The sequence below is a fragment of the Onychostruthus taczanowskii genome, unplaced genomic scaffold, assembly GCF_017590055.1.
Source record: "Onychostruthus taczanowskii isolate IOZ18803 unplaced genomic scaffold, ASM1759005v1 scaffold6, whole genome shotgun sequence".
In the NCBI taxonomy this organism is placed as follows: Eukaryota; Metazoa; Chordata; class Aves; order Passeriformes; family Passeridae; genus Onychostruthus; species Onychostruthus taczanowskii.
The window spans coordinates 12,143,955-12,163,279 of record NW_024503679.1 but is presented as its reverse complement, the minus strand read 5'-3'; the positions used below and the strand labels follow the sequence as shown (position 1 = coordinate 12,163,279).

General features: G+C 41.1%; 1 protein-coding gene across 10 annotated transcripts in view; it reads left to right on the top strand.

Moving 5' to 3' along the window:
• The window catches only part of AKAP13 (A-kinase anchoring protein 13), a 206,665-nt gene that overhangs the window by 54,629 nt on the left and 132,711 nt on the right, over positions 1–19,325 (top strand). For all 10 annotated transcript variants that reach the window (XM_041418359.1, XM_041418364.1, XM_041418363.1 and 7 more), the window contains one exon: positions 4,030–4,074. In XM_041418359.1, coding sequence (XP_041274293.1) covers positions 4,042–4,074 — 33 coding nt within the window. In that variant the 5' untranslated portion in view covers positions 4,030–4,041. The remainder of the gene's footprint in view (positions 1–4,029; positions 4,075–19,325) is intronic.

The window sequence follows — 19,325 nt, the reverse complement described above, 5'->3', positions numbered from 1 at the left end:
TACAGCTGGAAAGCCGTCCTGCTTTCTCTGCATTTCTGTTTATCTACTGGAATGCTTTCCATGCCATCTGTAACCATCAGATCCTTCTTGTGTTTTTTGGCTGTTCTTTCTTGCCTATAACCACAAGCTCTTCATGGCTAAGATGGGGTTGGGTTTTCTTCAGGGTTTGGGTTTTTTTTCTTTGGTACAGCTCAGAGTGCATGGGTAAGGCCTTGCAAATAAGGATGAATGTTTCTAAAAATCAAATGTTAAAATGATGAATGAAAAGGTCAAGTGCTAAGATTCAGATAAAGTTCAGCTTAAACTTGAAGTATATGTCTAACTGAAGTTTACTTGAAATACCTAAAAACTGAACTTGAAAAGCTTGAAAAAGCTCAAACACCTACAATTGCAGTTTGTTCAGTGCATGAGGGAGAGGAAAAGGGGGTAGGCAGGCTTTCCCAGCTACACCACATGGATTAGATACCCCTCATCCTCCTGGTTGTTGCAGTTCTGCTCTGTTGTTGGAGGCAAGAGTGGTTGTTTTTGTTTCTGCCATCCTGTAGATCTTTCTCATTAAAAAAAAAAAAATTGTTAATGGGTAGCTCTTGAGAGTGGCACTGTGTTTTCTTTCTTATATATTCTCCATATGGAGCCAGGCAGCCAGGAGTGGATGCTGGGGAGCTCACAGAAGCTGGTCAGTGAAACCAGCATTTGATTTAACCCACTGCTAAAAAGAGCAATCCTCAGCAGGGTATGGTGGGAAAATGGAAAAGGCATTTTGGCATTTATGGTGTTCAAGGTCCTTCAGCCCTGCAGACTGTATGTGGGATGGGTTGGCCTGGAGGAGCACTGACCTCCCTGTCAGATTTGTCCTCATGATACACACTTTGCCTGCAATGCCTAGAAGAAATAAGCCACCTAATTATGGCCAAATTAGTGGTAGCTGGGGGCAGTGGATGAGAAGAGGGTTTATTGCTTTGGCATGAGGGGTTTGTGTCCCTTCCTGCTGCCTGTGCTTATTTGTAAACTCTTCAGGGCAGAAACTTTGTTTGCATTGACATTTTTACAGCATGTAACCAGTGGGGCCCTAATTCTGGATGAGGTTTTGGGAACCACAGTAAAGCAAATAATTTTTTTTTTCCCTTTCTTTCCCTGACATATATTACCATACCCAGAGAAATGAAGAGCAGTCATTTGTCCTCATCCATGAAATTTTATGTGAAATAACAGAATTTTTCTAGAAGAGACATTAATAAAACTCACTGTATTAATTCTTCAGTGCTTAAGAGAGCAGAAAGGTTTCTGTCCCATTTTGAGAAGGCTTTCTATTTTACTGACATCTGCAGATTTTTACAATGTCTGAAGCCACCGTTGCTTTGAAGAACTTGAACCTGGATTTTCATTTCATGTCCTACTTTCCAGTTTGCAAATACAAGGGATTTCACTGTGTTATCCTAAGGTGGAAAACCTAATATAATTCTAGAAACCTTGCAGTGTAATTGTCTGGATGTATATGGAGCTTGTGATAAACCTCCCACTGAAATTCAAAAGGTTTAGCTATTCGTGAGAAATACCATAAATGTTTTAAGTACAGGCAGCTGCTGCTAGAACAGAATCTGTGGGCTGCCATCAGGGTGTTGGGTGGGAGCTGAGCAAGGAAGGTGGGATTTATATTTACCTGTTCTTGTTAGTTTGGCTTTCAGGACAGTTCATGTGCAGTCCAGATCCTGATTTTATGGCAGGGCCAGTGATTCTCACTGCATTCTTCTGTATCTGGTACAGCAAGTTCTTCCTGCCCAAAAAGACAGAAATGGCTTTCTGGGGCTCAGAGCAGGCATTGGCTTGAAGGATGTGCTTTTCTAATAGTAGGAGAAAACAAAGTTTAGCTGCTTAGGTTCCTTTCCCTCCTCATTGTTACACTTGAAGTAGTCCAACTTACTGACTGTATTAGGATCCCTATGTATCTTGGCTAGGTTATGACCAGTATGATCTGTTTTTTGTTTTTGCTCTTCTTACTGGATTAAAGGTTTTTTAAAGTTTTTCAGAGGCTGCTCCCTGCTTGTCTATCGGTTGGACAAATTCACTTGTCTAGAAACCTAAATTTAGTTCTTTACTGACGCAGAGTAGTCATTCAGGCTTATCTGTCACTCAGTTTTTCTCCTATGTTTTTGCTAAATAACTACCTAACAAGATAAAGTGAAATATGTTCCAAACCTACCTGGCTCCTTGCAAACTAAGTTTGCATCCTTAGAAAAATTGGAATGACGTGTACATTATGAACCAAGTCATCACTTTAAGTGACTGATGTAAGGGTCCAGTAAAATAGGAGGGGGGAAAAAAAATCTTCCTGCAGGAAGTATTCCCACGATTTTTTGACAAGACCAGGTGTTCAGCAGTGTCACCTTATTTTGCTGCTGCTATTGTGCACTTCTCTTGCCAAAAAAAAAACCAACAAAAACTGTCATGAGTTTGAATTCACCGGGAATTAGTCTATACCAATGAGAAATTCTAAAAATCCATGTGTGAAGTGAGCTTGAAAGCTTGGGGTTTTTTTAAAGCATGATTTGATTTCTGTATGATACAATAAATGCACTTGTCTAGGGAATGTTTTTATGTTCCTGTTCAGGACACCCAGGTTCAGAACGAGAGAGAGGCTCAGGTAGGTCATGAGGGAGCTTGGCAGATTTTGTGCATTTTTTGGTGTTTCTTTTTTTCATTTTGAGCCCTCAGTAGGACTGAAACTGCCAGGGGCATGTTCTAGGGCACAAGTGAAGATTTTTTTCAGAGCTGTTCTTGGAGCTCACCTGCCCAAATGGCAGCTAGTGCTACTAATCCCCTCTTTTCCTGAGTAAGTTTTTGTAAGAGCTGAAAATACAGTGAAAACTATCAGGCATAAATATCAGGGTGTTCTTGCTGTACAAAGAAGTTCAAGGTTGAAAACAGGTATGAATTGGACTGGATTTAAAACTCTTGCAAAATACTTGTCCATCCACTGGCTGCCTCAGAGGATGGACAAGTATTTTGCAGAGGGGCTGTTTTGATGCACAAGCTTGGCAGATGCTCTGGTATTTTAAAGCAACTGGCACAAAAACATTTTGTAAAATAGAGCGTGTGAGGGAGCAAGGCTAGCTGGAATCAGCTAAGAGAACTTAGGCTGTGGTTTAATTTCTGTCTCACTAAAGGCAAACTGTGGGATTTGGAAAGGAGAAAAGTGTGAACAAGATCCTGCATTTTTGGTGTGAAAAGCAGAATGGTATTTCATATATTTTAAAAAAGAGCTTGAAGTATTTGCAGAGCATTACCAGTTCTGCAGACATGAGTAACAGCAGAAATTCCATTTTTAATTGTTTTGCATTCCTTCTTCTTAGGATCCTGGATCTCTTAACACACACATTAAATGAAAACTTAGAGCTTTTGTTTAGAGTGAATATTTTCTGCTGGAGTGGAAGAGCTAATGCAAGAGAAATTCTAGTTCAACTGATTCAAAGCTTGATATAAGAAACTTTCACCAGATTATAGAGAAATTCCAGGGACAAGCTGGAAAGAGGAAAGATTCTTGACTAAAATGAGTAATGGTAGATTTTCATTATGAAAAATACTAATCAGAATATGAGTATCTTATATTCTGGAAGTTTTTCCTTCAGAGCATTTTTGATAGTTTGTTTTCTGTGTAGTTTTGAAATGTTTTTTAACAAGTAGTCCAGTGAAAGGGGTAAAAAATGACACCAAAATTACCTTGGACAAGGTAGTAGTTGGATTTCTGGAGCAGCAGAGAGAACTGCAAATACTCATAAATTACATGATTTTTCATGGGGGAGTGGAGGAATTGGGGGAAGGATTTCAATTATGGATTGATAATTGCCATAAAAAGCAGATAGATATGAAGTGAAGATTGCTAGGAGGAAAGATGAACTGAGATGGACATCAAGGGGAAGAGAAAAAGTACTTATTGGAAAAAGGAATGTTTGTGTGCTAAAGTAACTTAAAGAGAAGTACCTACAATTCAATGAAAAATACCTTAAACTTGCTTTTTCTTTTTTGTTTCAGTGTTCTGAGGTCATGAAACTTAATCCACAGCAAGCTCCATTGTATGTGAGTACCAATTAAAACACTTTACTATTCACACAAAACACTTCCCATCAGCTTTTTTTGAGATGCTGCTTCTTTTCTCTTTGCTCCCTAAGGAGTTTATTTATATTAATTCAGTTGCAGATGCTCGGTGGTAATGCTCTCAGGTAAGTCACAGAGCTCCTCTGGTTTCCAGCAGACTGCTTTAAGTAGGTTTTGAGGCTGTCTCTGTGCAGGTATCCTCTACTTCTGTTTTTCTCTGCTTTTCCTCCCCAAAGCATGCTGGAGTGCGTGGCTGTGCTCGTGTGACTTGATGTGTTGAGAGGCGGTGAGGAGAAACTGCTAGTGTGGAAAACAGGGCATCCTAGTGTGCAGGGCTTGCCCACTGTGATAATATTTTTCTGTTTGGAGTTTTAAACGTGGCAGGGAGGACCAGGAGGCAGCGCAGGGCTGGGCTGCAGCAGGGGATGGTTTACGTCAGCCTCTCCGAGCTCGTAACCTCCATGAGCAAGGAGCGAGCTTGCCCTGGCTCTGAATAGCAGCTTTGTTGGAGAGCATGGGCACTGTCAAATTCGACCTGGATGTGTGGGGGTGTGTGAGCGTGTGTTCAGTCTGTGCCAAAGCTGCCAGCCAGCTCTGTAACTGTTTGCTTTCCTTGCCTTGCCATGCTGGGAGCAGGCTGAGCTGCTGCAGCTCATGGTCCTGCCCACAGACCTCGCCAGCCAGGGCAGAGCTGGATGAGAGGATGGAAAATTTGAAGGGAAAATTGCTTGCAAATGTGGTTTTTAAGGGGAAAGAAGGAGAAACTATCAGGACTGGTGATAGACCTGTGTCTCGGAAAGTGTTGTGTGTTGTCACTAATGGATCATATTGACCTTTAATGCCATGGAGGCTTTAAATTTTGCCTACCTTTAATTACCAACTAGAAGTTTTCATTGGAATTTATTCTCTACCCGCTGTCCTAAGTCTGTGCTTGAAGCAAGATTAAAATACTACATAGTGTGACCTGATTTTGTAGAGTGGCTTTCCAGGAGTACGCCATATCCTGAATTTTGAAACTAAATGTTGCCTGAATTTTATTAAATCTCAAGTCTACTGAATGTACCTTGACTTTGAAAAAACTTCATTTAAGCTGAAGACATATTAAGGGAGAATGGAACTTACGTGCAAATATATGATGAAATTGCTACAGTAGAAACACATGAATGGTGTAATGCAGAACAAAATTATTCTCATATCATTTGAACAGTATATGACTTTCCTGATCTGGGGGCTTTGTTTTCTCAGGCTTATCTACTGAATTAGTTTATTTTCCTGCTGTTTTGTGTGGGGTTTTATTGACTATGTAAAACTGAAGTGGCACATTTAGAAGTGCTCATCCCCATATGACAGAGAACTGGGCTGAGGTCAAATGTAGCCTGGTGTAAAATAATGATTATATAGCACTTGGTATAGTGTTTCTTTGCAATGCAAATAAGTTACATTATTAATACATCAGTGACTCCTTTTTCTCTCCTCTTCCCCTGGCCAGGTGTATACACAAATCAGCTCCCTTTCAAAAAACCAAATTTGATGGTAGCTTAAGGAAATTTGAAAGGTCAAGATTTAGTCTTTCTGTTTGCTCTCAGTATAAATGTTTTATACATTTTAAGATCGGTTTTGTTTTCCATGTGTTGCTAATTGACAGCTCATCTGGGAGTCGTTAGGTGCCAGCAGAACACAAAGAAAAGGATATCTTCCTGGTATTTCTATTTTTCTAAAGGCAGACACAGCAGTCTTGTGGCCTGGCCTTTGGGAGGCAAATAACAAACCTCACCACATTCCTTCTTCAGCGTGATGGCAACTCCATTTTTCATATACAGCCTCCTTGATCTTGTTTTCAAATTACTGAGAACAGTATTCTGTTAATTCCTCCATAAGGAATTTCATCTCTTTGAATGACTGGAAATAACAGGCAATACTGACATGTCAAAGGATTTCCCTACCTTTGTCTGCTTTCAGGAAAATATGTTTCTCCCACAGTTGACCCTTTTGTTTTTGACACCTTTGCATCTTCCTCTTTTAAGTTAATATCTTAGATTAAGGATTATGCAATTTTGTTTATTTTTTTACTAAATTTGCCATGAGTTTCATCCTGAAAGATCCATTAGATACTTGTTTTCATCAGCAGCATTACTGAGCTCCTTTTAGGAGGAGAAAGTAAAAAAATGATGTCTCCAGTTCAGTTCCTGGAAGCCAATTAGAGAGCTAAAGCATACTTCATCCTATCTGGTAATTACCAGGTTGCCCAGATTTCATAATGAAGAAAAGGGGTTTGGGAACCTGAGATGTCCAGTGTACTTGGGGCCAGAGTTTTTTGGGTGATGGAAAAGATGGTAATTCCACATCCACACCAATAGAGGGGTAGAGATTCTTGTATTACTTAAACCAGTGTGCATAAAAGGAAGGGAGACCACCTGCTGTATCCTTCTTGGTACTTTCTTTTGGCAGCTTGAACTTCTGCTTACCTCTTCAGTAAAAATCATCTGCAGAGCTTGGGACCACTGAGAGGTCACGGCCTGTAATGATGAGACTACTGGCCCTTGTAAGTGTGAAGATTAAGAAATAAGGTGGAAAACATATCCTGTAATAATGAGTGTAGTGTTTTTGTGATTCAGTGTCTCATTTTAGCCTTGCTTCATTGTTCTCTTGTTGATGAGGTTGCCAGGAACTGGAGCTCAGCATTGTTGCAGGTTTGGGCTGGGACAGCTGCTCCTCCTTTGCTCTGCAAACAGCTGGCTCCTGTCCCCCCGGAGCCAGGACCCCAGGGCCACTGTATGTGTCACCCAGAGCTGTTGTTACCTCCACTAACCAGCTGTTTCAGGAGCTCCCCTGGCCCTGGGAGCTGCTCCCAGCAGTGCAGTCATGGGGCTGAGGAGCTGGTGCCAGGAGAGATAGGGCAGGGAAGTGTTCCCCAATTTAGCTCGGGTGCGATAGAGCGATGCCGGTGCTCATGTGGGCTGGGGGACAAGCAGCTCCCCCACCCCTACCACTGTCAGCATGTTTCATTTAGAAAGAATGGTGGGATTTAGCAGAGCCTGTGGCTGGATATTGTGGGGTGAATTTGAAATAAAAATGTTCAAACCCACTTCTTTAAGATGCATTGATTTCTTCAGCTGCTAAAAAAAAAAGTGCATGTAGCCAGGCACCTTTGGTTATCTGCCTCAGACTCCAGTTGAGAACATCTTTATTGATGCACAGACACTGGATTCAATCCAAAACTAACTTTACTCCCATCCCTCTTGTATTTCAGTGCCATCCTGTTGATATGGGAATTCTTATCGGGCACAGTGTAGAGGATGCAGGGCAGTGTTTCAGACCTTTCTTGTGGTCTTTGTGCTCAGGGAGCCCAGGGTCTAAAGCTGAAGGACCAAGCTGTTCTGTTTGCTGGCAGGGCTGGGGTGGAACAGGAGGATGGGAGATGAGAAGTCACAAACTTCAGTTCTGTTTGGTTTTTTTATGTGCTTGTAGTGACCTCAGTGATTGTCATCTTTTTATAAAAGTTGTATCTCCCTATCACCAAAAGTCAAAATTTCAACTTCAGCATTGTAAGGTACTTCCTGTCTCGTGTCACTGTTGTGTTGGAATATCCAGATCATCTAGGAGTATGAAAAAAAAGGATCAACAATGCTCTGAACAATGGAAGTTTATTATTAGGTGGCCATTTATTGTTGTGATTCATTCATTCTCTGTTTATAGATAAGATTGTTTACATTAGTCACCTAGATTAAACTCCACTGTTGCTAACATCCATGGGAAAGTGCTTTGCAAATGTGAAGTGTTGATCTTTTTAGAAACATTATCATTAATTGGGAGTCCAGCAGATTATTCAGCAGGAGATTTAATTACAAAAGGATCAAGGCTCACAAGCCATGTCTTTATTTCCACCCAAACTTTAATAAATATGGAGAACATGTGAAGAATGATCAAGGTTGTGTCTTCAGCTGCATAGAGTGTCCTGAAATTCTCCCGTCAAAAATGATGTGCACACCTGATTTCAGCCTCTGCTGGCTCTGGGGTCTCTGTAGAATTATTGATCATTTTTGTAACCTAGTTGCATCTCCTACATCTCTGAAATCAATGTTGATTTGGTTTTTTTTTTTTTTTTTTAGAAAAATGACCTGAGATCAGTATTTGGGTATGAATGAAAACATGTTTTGGAAAAGCACTGGGGTGACATGCAGGGAAACGTTGGGAAACATTAATCTCATCTACTCTTGATTGCAACCAAGGTTACAACCTTAGATCTGCCTTTAAGACGGGAATATTTTTTTCATGGTGATAATGATCAGTGGGTGTGAAATGGAAAAGATTAGCAGCTGGAGAAGCATGATGTATTGCTGCAAACTTTTTTTCCTTTTCCTTTTAGATTAAAAGGAACAAACTTGTTTTAAATCACAGCACTCCTCCTCTGCATGGTTTGTCTAAGGTGTGCCCATGTTGTTTGGAGTGACAAACCCAAATGTGTCATAACTGGTGATTGCATGAGAGGGCAAACACTTAATTGATAAAAATGCTGCCATTGACTTTGGTCTTTAATCAGGTCTGTGGATGGAGTCTCTTGTCTAAACTGCCACTTAGGAGCTGTGTAACCTGCAGAGTTTCTCAAGGAGACTTTTTGATAGAGATGAGAGCTCCCACTTCCAAGGCAAAATGTCATGCAGCTTAATGAAGTATGAACTTCAAAAGCCTCAGAAAGAATGCATTGACCCTCTCTTAATATAACCTGGGGTTTGGGTACAGTAGGTCCTCTTCTGTTAATGAATGAACTACTCCTGTAAATTTCCCAGTTTATCCTGCTTTAATCTAAAACTGAAAAAAAAAGGATATGCTTGTAATATTTTCCCTCCACTTACTTACTCATATAGAATGATGCCCTACTGAAGTGTACTGTGTATTTCTGAGAAAAGCAATTGTAATATCCTCTGATGTTCATGTTTTACCCTCCCATCCCCCAGCTTCTGAGTTAATATTAAAGAATTTAAGAAAAAAGTTCACAATGCAGTGTTTTGAGGCTTGTGGCAGCAGCGCTGTGGCTCCCCGAGTCCCTGAGTGCAGTGAGGTGTTGTACCTGTGTGTGCCTCACAGCTGGCGTCTTACCTCAGGTGTCACTTGTGCACTGTTGTGCGATATATGATTAATGTTCTTCAGAAATCTCTACCGGGGGACAAAAGGACAAAATGAAATACCTTTATGGTTCTACAGTAAGATGCTGTCATGAGGTTGGCAGCTGTGCTTAAGTTACTTTTCTACTAAAGCAGAATTTGTTTGCTTAGTGGCATCTATGGTGACAAAGGCCGCTGAGATGCCTGAATATCTGAGGTCAGTCCAGCAGAAAAAGGAGAACATACCACACATGCTTTTGATGTGGGAATTTCTCACGAAAGTCACTGTACAGAAGCCCTGTTTTTGTTTCTCTCAAGGTCCTTAGGCAAGAGGACAGCCAGCCTTGATGTTTAGTTCAGCTCTGTGGTGAGAGGATCTGATAAACCTCTTGTCTTTTATTTGTTGGGTACTTGATTTCTTCTTAATGACAAACTAGCTTTCTGCCTTGCCTCCAAAATGTCTTTGAGTAATGAATGAATGGAGGCCTCTGAGCACCTTTTACAAATAAAATATTTGCTTGCATTACTTGTGGAAGAACCTGCTGCTTGGTTGGTTTTAAGAAAGTCAGCTGGGGCGCCTGAATAAACTGATTTTTTTGAGAGGAGTATATTGCAGCTTGTCTGGCTCTGCTTTAATTCTCCAGGCAAAATACTTTCCTGACTAAACTGTGCTTGACCTCATCTTTTAAGATTTTGTCACTCAGATCTTTGATTTAGATTCTTTTCATCCTCCACTTCCCAAACTCTGGTCTGCATCATGCAAGAAGCCATCCCTTCTGTGGAAATGGGTGTCTGGCAGCTGCCACCTGAGCTCAGCACCGTCTCCTGGCAGGCTCCCTGCTGCTTCTGGGATCTGTCACACCTCGGTGCAGACTTCTGCTCAGTCTGGTTATTATGGGGCTGATTGCTTGGCTTGCTCCTCTTAAGAGAGACATTCTCTAGCTCACGAGATCTATGTGACGTTAGCACAGGGCTGTTGGTGAAATGGTCACTTTGGTGCATTTACTGAAGGCAGCTTTGTCTGGAGAAGTCGGATGAGGCTGCCAGACCATCAGCAGCATCTTCCTCCAGGAGAAGCTGTTGCTTACATTGCAGCTCAGAGGCCTTTTCTCAACCTTTCTTCCATATTGTCTGAAACTAAAAGTGCTGGGTATGGGTTCAAAGCCCTCCTCCTCTCATTATCTATTTGAACTTTTCTTCTGTGATCCTGTTTTGTGGGTGTGAAAGTGCTGGTAAACAATAAACAGTCTGGCTTGAAGTCTGGAGTACTTCTCTGAAATTCTGCCCTTAACTCACCAGTACTTTGCAGCATTATGTGTGAACTTTAATATGACTTGCAGAAGATGCCAAAGCTGGTACAGCTGGTAGGGGTGGGAAAGCAGAGACAATGATCTGCTTTTGGGGAGCTGTTAGATTGCTTCCTCCTGTTTTCTCAAACTGCAGAAGGAATCCTTATATTATCACACTAAGAGTTATATTAAAATTGGGTGAAATTATGTATATGTCTTGGGCTCTGTGTTTGGGATTTGTTATTTCTTGTGGTAGCTGATGAGCTGGGAGTACCTGGACAGACGCAAGAGATGGTGTCCCATCCCCAGCATCACTGAGAGTGTTGCCTCCTCTCCTGTCAGGAGGAGTAAGCAATGGAGATCTGCATTTGGGTTTAGGAGAATGAAAATACTCTAACTCCTGTTCCACTGTGGGATGTATTCTTGTGTTACCTTTAGAATGAACAAACATATTCCCATGTCATTCCTCAGGATACGTGCCCCTGCTGCATTTCCTGTAACAAAGTGCTGACAGTCATTTGGTTCAGCTAGAGGCAGTTCTGACAGCAAAGCTGATGTGAGAGCAGTGCTTATGAAAATGTTGATTTCATGAAGCCAAAATTTCACATAGCCTCCCAAATCCCCTGCACTCTGCCTGCAGTGCTTCCCATTGCTTCCTAAGGCTGTGTTGCATGTGGTCTCCCTGCAAGTGCTCATCCTCTGCCTGCCTCAGTAAAGCAATTCCATATTGTGTTTAAGTGGAAAATAAAATAATTGTGAATCACTGTAGCTCGATGCTGTGTAGTGCCATCAAGTGGCAGTTCTGTCGCAGGACACATTTTCAGGGCTGCCTGTGTTTTTATTGATGTTTCAGAGTGTTTCTTTTAAACATTACAAAATTTCACCTGTCTGCAGTTGTGGTTGGGGAGGGTTACTTCATCAGAAAGGTAATGATTATAATGGTTTATTTTCTCTACTGGAAAAAATGTCACTTTAAAAAGTGCCTCAGTCATTGCAGTAGCTCTAAGTACTGTAGCTGTGAAAAATTTAAAGACTGGTGAGGATATTTTGCAGCTGGCAGGAAAATAAGCGCTCTGGAACACACTGAACTCTGTCTCTCTGAAGGTTTTGCTGTACTGTAGAGGAGGCTGAAGTACCAGGAAAAAGCCATCCTTCAGCTCTCTTCTGCTTTTGGATCTTAGTGTTCAAACCTGATTTTTTTTTTCTTTTGGTTTTCTTTAAGACACCCCAAGGCTATTTGTGAAAATACTCCAGTGGTAGAAGATTGCTTCTAATAATATGTCATCATATGTACTTTATCTTCCAGGAATTGTGACTCTCTCCATCCTTCTGGTGCCAAGAGAGTAGCTGGATTTCTCTTAGTCACTGCACACATTCAGACTGCCTTCTATTGCTCCTAAGCACTGCAATTTTGTTGTTATTGCTAGATGGGCAATTAGTAGGAAATACTATCAATCACTCAAGCAGCTGGTTATAAAATTACCTGGTTTGGTTCTCGTAAATGTAATGAAGAACAGAAGAGGCTTTAGGATGAGGCCAGAGCAAGACATTGACATCAATTTGGGTGTGTTTTTCTAGGAACTGATTGAAGTAGTTTCCAGAATTTCAGAAAAAAAGCCCTAAAGTAAGATCAGTACTTGTAGAAACTGGATGGTACTGGAGGCGACATTCTGTAGCAAAGAAATGTCCCCCTTTCTTTTGTACTGTCTTTATGTTCGTTATGACATTACACAGAGACTTGCATAATTTAAAGGTTAACCCCAATGTATTCCTGGTTTTGTGTACATCTACACCTCCTTCTCTATACCAGAGCTGTACAGTGTTTGTGGTGGAAGGGGCTTGGGGTTACTGTCAATACTTGCTTATTCAGGCCAGAAAGTACACAATTCTTTAACTGGATAGCCTGGCTAACACAAAACTGCCTGAATAAATGAAAATTAAATGAATATTTTCTTTACTATACTGCCAAATCCACCAAAACAATAATGTCCCCATTGCAGTTTTTCCCTGGGTGTTTACATTTAGTACAGAAGGGTGAATGGCACTCTTCTTATCCTTTCTGTTTTTCTCCTTAAGTATGATTTTGCTGCTAATTGTACTGTTAATTTTACCATGTTTTTGTGCATGCCAGAAATTGTTAGAAATGACCTTGGCTGTGTGGTTTTGTGAGGGCTGTGTGTGTGTGCAGCACAGGCTGGCACTGAGCTGATGCACTCTGCATGCTCTGAGTGCTGCAGAGCACGTGGAGCCCTGTGCTAAGGCAGTGGTACAGCTACATCAGCTATTAACAGCCCAATCTAATAACCTGCCTGGCTCTGGCTAGCAGAGTGGCATGTCAGGAAGATCTCTGCATGAAGATAAATCATGTGTCTCTTTCAGCACTAACGAGATCCTGTTACTTTGATGGATTTCTGCCGGCAGTCTGTAGAGATCTCCTTTGAGCTGCATGGATTAATATGTGTGTAATGGTTATAATAGCATCTTGACACTCAATAAAGACTCATCTTGGAGATGATTGATTTGGGGGCTGACAGAGACATGCTTTGTCAAAGGATGTGGGCAACTAATAATGGATTTCTTGGAGCATACCCATTTCCACAGGAGTTTGTGCTGCTCGCACTGGTTTGGAGTAGAAAATCCACACCTTGCCCTCCTCAGACCTTTTATCTCTTTGCAAGCAAATCCTGCTGCAGGATTAGACACCTGGACTGGCTTGGGCTGTGGCTGAGGCTGTGAGATGGTGTTAATAAATCAGCCCTTTACAATGTCAGCTCTGCAGACAGGCAAGTTGAGGGTGTCCATGTTTTTTAGTGCAGGTTGCACTCAGGGTGGATGCATGAGAGCCAGCTTGGACCTGGAGGCAATAGCTCAGGGCTGTTTATCGTAAATGTCCTTGTTTTCCCACAAATTCTTTTTTGCCCTAAGAGTCTTGAATAAATGGTCTTTTGACTCTGTACTTGTGTCAACATTTTATCCATCAGTGTGCTAAGCTAATCTTATTTTTGGACCAAATTCTTTTTCACCTTTGAGGAATGAAAGTGGTGGAGAGTAGAAAGTTATTTTGTCTCTGTGTCTGTTTCAAGTCTTGACTTTGTGGCTAGTATTGGAAGAGGAGATCACTTGGCTCAGTGCAATATTAATGAAATATGGAAGGTAGCACCTTAATTTGCTCTGTGGGCTGGCAGAAAAATGTCTGCTCTCATTCTGCTCTTTTGGTGGCCTGTGGGCAAGACAGAATGGTCTGTGATTGTATTTTCCAAAGAATGAGAGAGTGCTTTGCAAAGTCTGGCTTTCTCATCACAGAGGTGCTCAGTATCTGTGCTGTTAACCTGAAACCTTTCACTGGTAGAAATAATAGCACTGCTGTTAATTTAAAAAGGAAATAAGGTTAGGTCTGGAGGTTGATTTTTTAAAAAACATTATTTATTTTATTTAAACCACTGGAGTCATTCTTGTTGTCTTCTTTTGCGTGGGGATTTTTTTTTTTTTTTAATTAGGAAAACTTCTTTGCTTCATGCTTTAAGATCAAGGAGTTTGAAGTCATTGACTATGAAAAAGGACACAATCTGCCCCAAAACTTGGCAACTTGCCATTCTATTTATTTCTGGAGTCTTTCCCTGAAGGTTTTATCTGCAGGAGGTTGCAACACTCCACCCCAATGACATCCATCTTTCTCCCTGCTCCTGACCCAGGTCACTGCCTTTATCATGGGGGATATCTCCAGGTGAGGGGGGATTTCTAGAGCTGCTCATGTTCAGACACATTTCACAGCCCTGCCTTTGTTCCTGGGGCCTAGGGTTCTGCAGAGTGAACTGTGTTTGATGTGATTTCCCCCCCCCCCCCCACTAAGTGCTCCTCTGAGTCAATCCATAGTGGTGAAAATGAGGATGTCTGTAAAGATTGCTGTTATCTTGCTGTAACAGATACCTCTGACCTCCTCCCATGGTCCCTTCCTTTTCTATCCGCATGTGCTGGGAGCTTGCAGGCTAAATGGCCACATCTGGAAAAGGGAATGGGTGTTCCAGGCTGAGGCATTTGAGATCCACTGACAAACTCAGAGAGGGAAGGGGACTCAGCTGGGTACTTTGGAGGTAGGACCCATCCCCAGATTCTGCCCCTCAAGTGTGAGCTGTTAATCTGTTAACCTGGGAATAGCAGCCTGGAAGAGTTTGGTGGATGTAGGTTATTTTCTTGCCGTGGAAGAAGAGCATCCTGTGGTTTTTGGAGCCAGTAGTGATAGTGCTGTGTCACAGCTGACTGGCTGGAACACTTACTCAGACCTGGAAAAACTGGGATCTAAGCCTTTCTCAATCAAAGGGTTATTCCAGTAGATGAGAGCACTGTCATGTTTGCTCTAAAAATAGTTGCCCAAACCCCCATTTCCTTTTGCAGTCAGGAGCCTGTGTGGCTGCACATGGTTTTGTTCTGCATGGGGATGTCCATGTGTCCTTTCCAGATGTCATTCTCTGAGGGTTGAAGCACAAGTTTGCACCAACCCAAAGTAACCTTAGATGGGAGGGATCTTCCAGGGTACTCAGCTGAGATATGGGAACTGTCTGGGAGCAGAAGTTTAGCTGCTGATCTTGTTGTGTACTGACAGAGGTAGATGGTAATGGATCATCGAGCATCTAAACAATTATATTGTACTTTTTTCCTTATTTGATGGTTTCTGCTACATTTTGTAAAGATGCGTTGCAGTTCCCTTTTCCATGTTCCAGCTGCTTTCAGACCCCTCTGCAGTTTTCAGTTTGAGATGGAATTTTCTCAGCTTTCGCTTTGATTTTGTCTAGCTTAATTACTGTCAGTGCTGCACCCTTTCCAAAGAAAACGTCATGTGATTGAAAAGCCAGCTGTTCCTAAAAGCCATTTGGATGAAAAAGTACTCAGTGTTTGGACCATGATTCCCATTTAATTGATGGGGAAACTCAAAACACAGGGATGTGAAAGGACTTGCCTCCTCCTGGAATTCCAGCCTGATCCTGGGTACTCTGTGTCAAGCAGTAACTGGGGTAACAGTGAGTCCAACTCCATCTAAAAATTAATTAATAAAGGTACCAATGAGCCTGAACTGCAGGAGGAGGAGGAAGAAGAAACCACAGCTGTGATATTGTGCTGTACTGGGTATGGTGAAGCTTTCCTGGGAGCAGTTTAGGGCTTCCCAAAGGGGAAGAAGCAAAATTGCAGTAAAGCAATGACTCAACCAGGGCCTGATTCATGTCATGAGTAGCGGAAACAAAACAGAACTTGTTACAATGGCAGGTTACCTTTACTCAACTAATCCAGCCCCTTTAACAAAGCATCATGATCTCAAAATCTCCAACAACTCTTAGAAGGAAATACTTAGGAAGAAAAGCTTTCTTTCCTTCATGTGAATCTCCAACCCTTCTAACCCATGGACTTTCCATTCTTTAGATTTGTGCTCCGTGAGAAAACAGCCACAGTTTGCTGTCAATGGTCAGCAGCAATTTTTGCATTTTTCTTTTTTGGGTAGAATAAATTAATGATAACTGGTTGATGGTGTTTTCTGATGAAAATTGTTGAAGTAACAATTGAGTGCTGCAGTAGTGCCATCTAATGCGCACTTAATTTTCATAAGTATTTTCAGATTCTGTGTGTGGAGATCAGTGGGTGGTTAGTGGCTTAAGTAATGTTCTTTAAAATTCCCATTATGAACCATGGGGGGAAAAACCAGCTTAGAAATGAAACGCTTCAGCTGCAAAAATACAGCTTGCCTTTTTGGGTTTTTTGGGGGTTTTTTTTTGGTATGTGGTGGGGTTTTTTTTGTTTTGTTTGGGGTTTTTTTGTTTGGGTTTTTTGTTGCTGTTGTTTTTGTTTTCAGAAATGTTAAAATTTGTTAGCCAGCATGTTAAGAATAATTTTTCCCCTTTTTCAGTCCATTGTTGACAAGCGTACCTGTTTCTGGTAGAGCTGATATCCCTTGGGGAACCTTCCCTATGGCCAACTAAACTCAAGGATTTCATCTTGAGGTCTGGAGTTCTGCATTTGCCAGAGCTGTTTTCATGGTCCCAAATATGACCAATTCCCCCAAATCGGACAGATTTCCAGAGCCTGAAGTGGAAAAGAAAGATGTCTTTATATGCTTACAACCATTTTTTCTTTTTAGAAGATAGATAGTATTTTTGAGGTCATAACATAAGTGATCTTAATATTTTTGAGCTTAAAGATTTTGTTCACTTCATTTCCATTTCCAAATATTGCTGAGGTTATCTATTAAAGAAAAAAAAAAAAACAGCCTTTGAAGGTAAGTAGTCCATTTTAACAACCTTACTTGGAGTGTTTGTACTTTTCCTACACACCATCCACATCTGCTGGAGAGACTACTACCTAGAAGGTGGAGTTGTGCTAATGCCAGCAAATCATGCTGACAAACAGGTGCCTTGTCCAGATAGTTTTGGGGTTTAGTTCTAATGACAGCATTTAGGCCTTTTTAGAAATAATGTATTTCTGCTGCCAAAACTTCAGAGATGGACCACTCTAAAATCCGTTTCTGTGTTCTTTTCTAGTTTAAAGCTCAAAGTCAGGGTTGGCTTTTCCAGTGCACCTGTCCTATGGTGAGGCAGACTTGCTTTCCCCCTGTGGTTTGGAGAAGGGAATATGAGGAAAGAGCCCCATCCATCTTCTTTACATCCCATTACATCTGAGACTAGGGATTTTTCAGATCCAGACAAGGGACAGGGTGGCCTCTTTCATGAATGGACCAAGATGGAATGTTTTCATTTCCAATGGGCTTTAAGCCAAGTAAATATTAGTCGATCCAAACTAGTTTTGAAATTAAATTATTCTTATTTGTTGGAGCATTCCAGAGAATGGCTTTGATCTGTCTGTACTTTCACCAAAGGGATATTGGCAGGCTGGCCTCCCATTTCTAGCCGTTTGGGATGAAAGAAGGGTTATAATAACCACCTTGTGTGGCAGTGATCCTGAACAGATGACATTTTTTTGACAATATTAAATGAATAAAGGTAAACATACTTCAATTAAAATGTTTTTGGAGGCTGAATGCAATAGGGCTGTTGGAAAGTCTTCTATGTGGGTTGGAGGAATTTGGCTGCATTTGTAACTGATTTTCTTTAAGTCCAAAAATCTTGGAAAGAGAGCGGTTTTGTTCTGTGCATTATTTCCTTTCCAAATAAATACATTGCTTAAATAACTTAAAAATCAAATTAAAATTGGCAGTGAACAATGAAATTGTCAGTAACTGGGAGGTACAGAGGTGTGTTGAAGAAAAAAGGAGGGTTTTCTGTTTCTGGGATCACATCAGCACAGTGACCTGTACCAGGCACAGTGACCGAGTTAGCTCAGGTGATACCTGCAGGGAAACTGAAGCACACAGAAATTAAATGGCACATTATCAGTGTTACCAAAGGTATATGGAGACAACTTAAAATTAAAGTAAAGTATCCACCAAATAAGATGCTCAGTATTCCACAGTCTTGGCTGAAGGATCCTCCAGGAGAGGTGGGAGCAGGGTGGTGGAGACCCTCCCACCATGAAATGCTGCTTAGATACAGCTGAAGAACCTTTTAAACTGATACCAGCTGATGATAATCTGTGCTCTCCCTAGACTTAAACAATAATTGAAATGAAGTGAATTAAAATCTAGGGAGTGGAGCAAGTGGCTTGGAAAGATCTGCTGAATGTCACTGTTCTGACCATCTTCCACCTTCAGAATTAGGTTAGGTATCTAAAAAAGTTCAGCTATGTGTTTAAGTTTCAGCTTTGATTTCAGTTTATGTGGAACCTCTGGTGTTGAGGTTTCTTACATGTATTTTCTAGGTTTTCTGTGAATAAGTAAATATACAAATTGTCATTTGCAATATTGATGCAAATTAAATTGCTTTTCCTATGAATGTGAGTAGTTTGCATGGATAGACAGGTGCCTTCTCTGACAAAAACTCTATGTCAATTTGCTTTGATTTCACAAAAATTAGACTTACTGTACTTGATTTCTGAGTTAAATAAAAGAAAAATCTCTTTTAACAAATACTGTGTTAAACACTCAGTGTGTTCTGAAGTGTCACCTGCATTTTAAATCTGTTTAAGTACTTTGTATGTTCATGCCTTAAGGGAGAAATGGTTTGAACAAAGACATATGAAAAAACAAAGCACAAAGGATTTGTAGGTTAAAACTCAAGCTTTTGGTTTTTTGAACATCAGCTCAAATCTGGATCCATTTGCTTGAAATGGAATATTTAGTTTTCAACTCAGCATGTGAAGTGGTCATGCTTGAATTTGAAGTTTGATTTATTTCTTTTTGCACCTGTTTTTATTTTAACACTGACTCTATGCAAGATAGACTTTTGCTACATGGTTCCTTCCTCCCCAGCTGGAAGTCTGGTCTGATATTGCGTGAGACCTTCCTAAAATTTACATTTGTAACTCTACAACCTCTGAAAATACAAAATACACTCTCTGCTCCATTAGGTTGTGGAGTTTTTTTGAATTTGTGGTTTTCTTTCCTGTGTCACAGCATTGACCCACATATTTGATTTTAAGACCAGTGGCTGGTCGTGGACTTGCCCTACAAAATCTTGTTTGTATAAAACAAGGTGCAGTCCTGCCCCTGGCAAGAGGTGCCAGATGGGCTGGATCAAGGGAGAACTGGACATCAACTTGGAGGAGGAAACGTGAAAGGAGCTGAGGGAGAGAAGAGGGAGACACGAGGCAGAGCGTGGGAAGTGATGCTAAGGCAGGACGGTGTACGGGAGGGCCTGGAAGTCTGGGAATTGTCTATAATGGTTGTATTTGACAAAGAGAAGGGATGAACTCAGTGATCTTCAGGGGGAGGTTTTAAAGGAGATGATGTGTATTCTCTTGAATA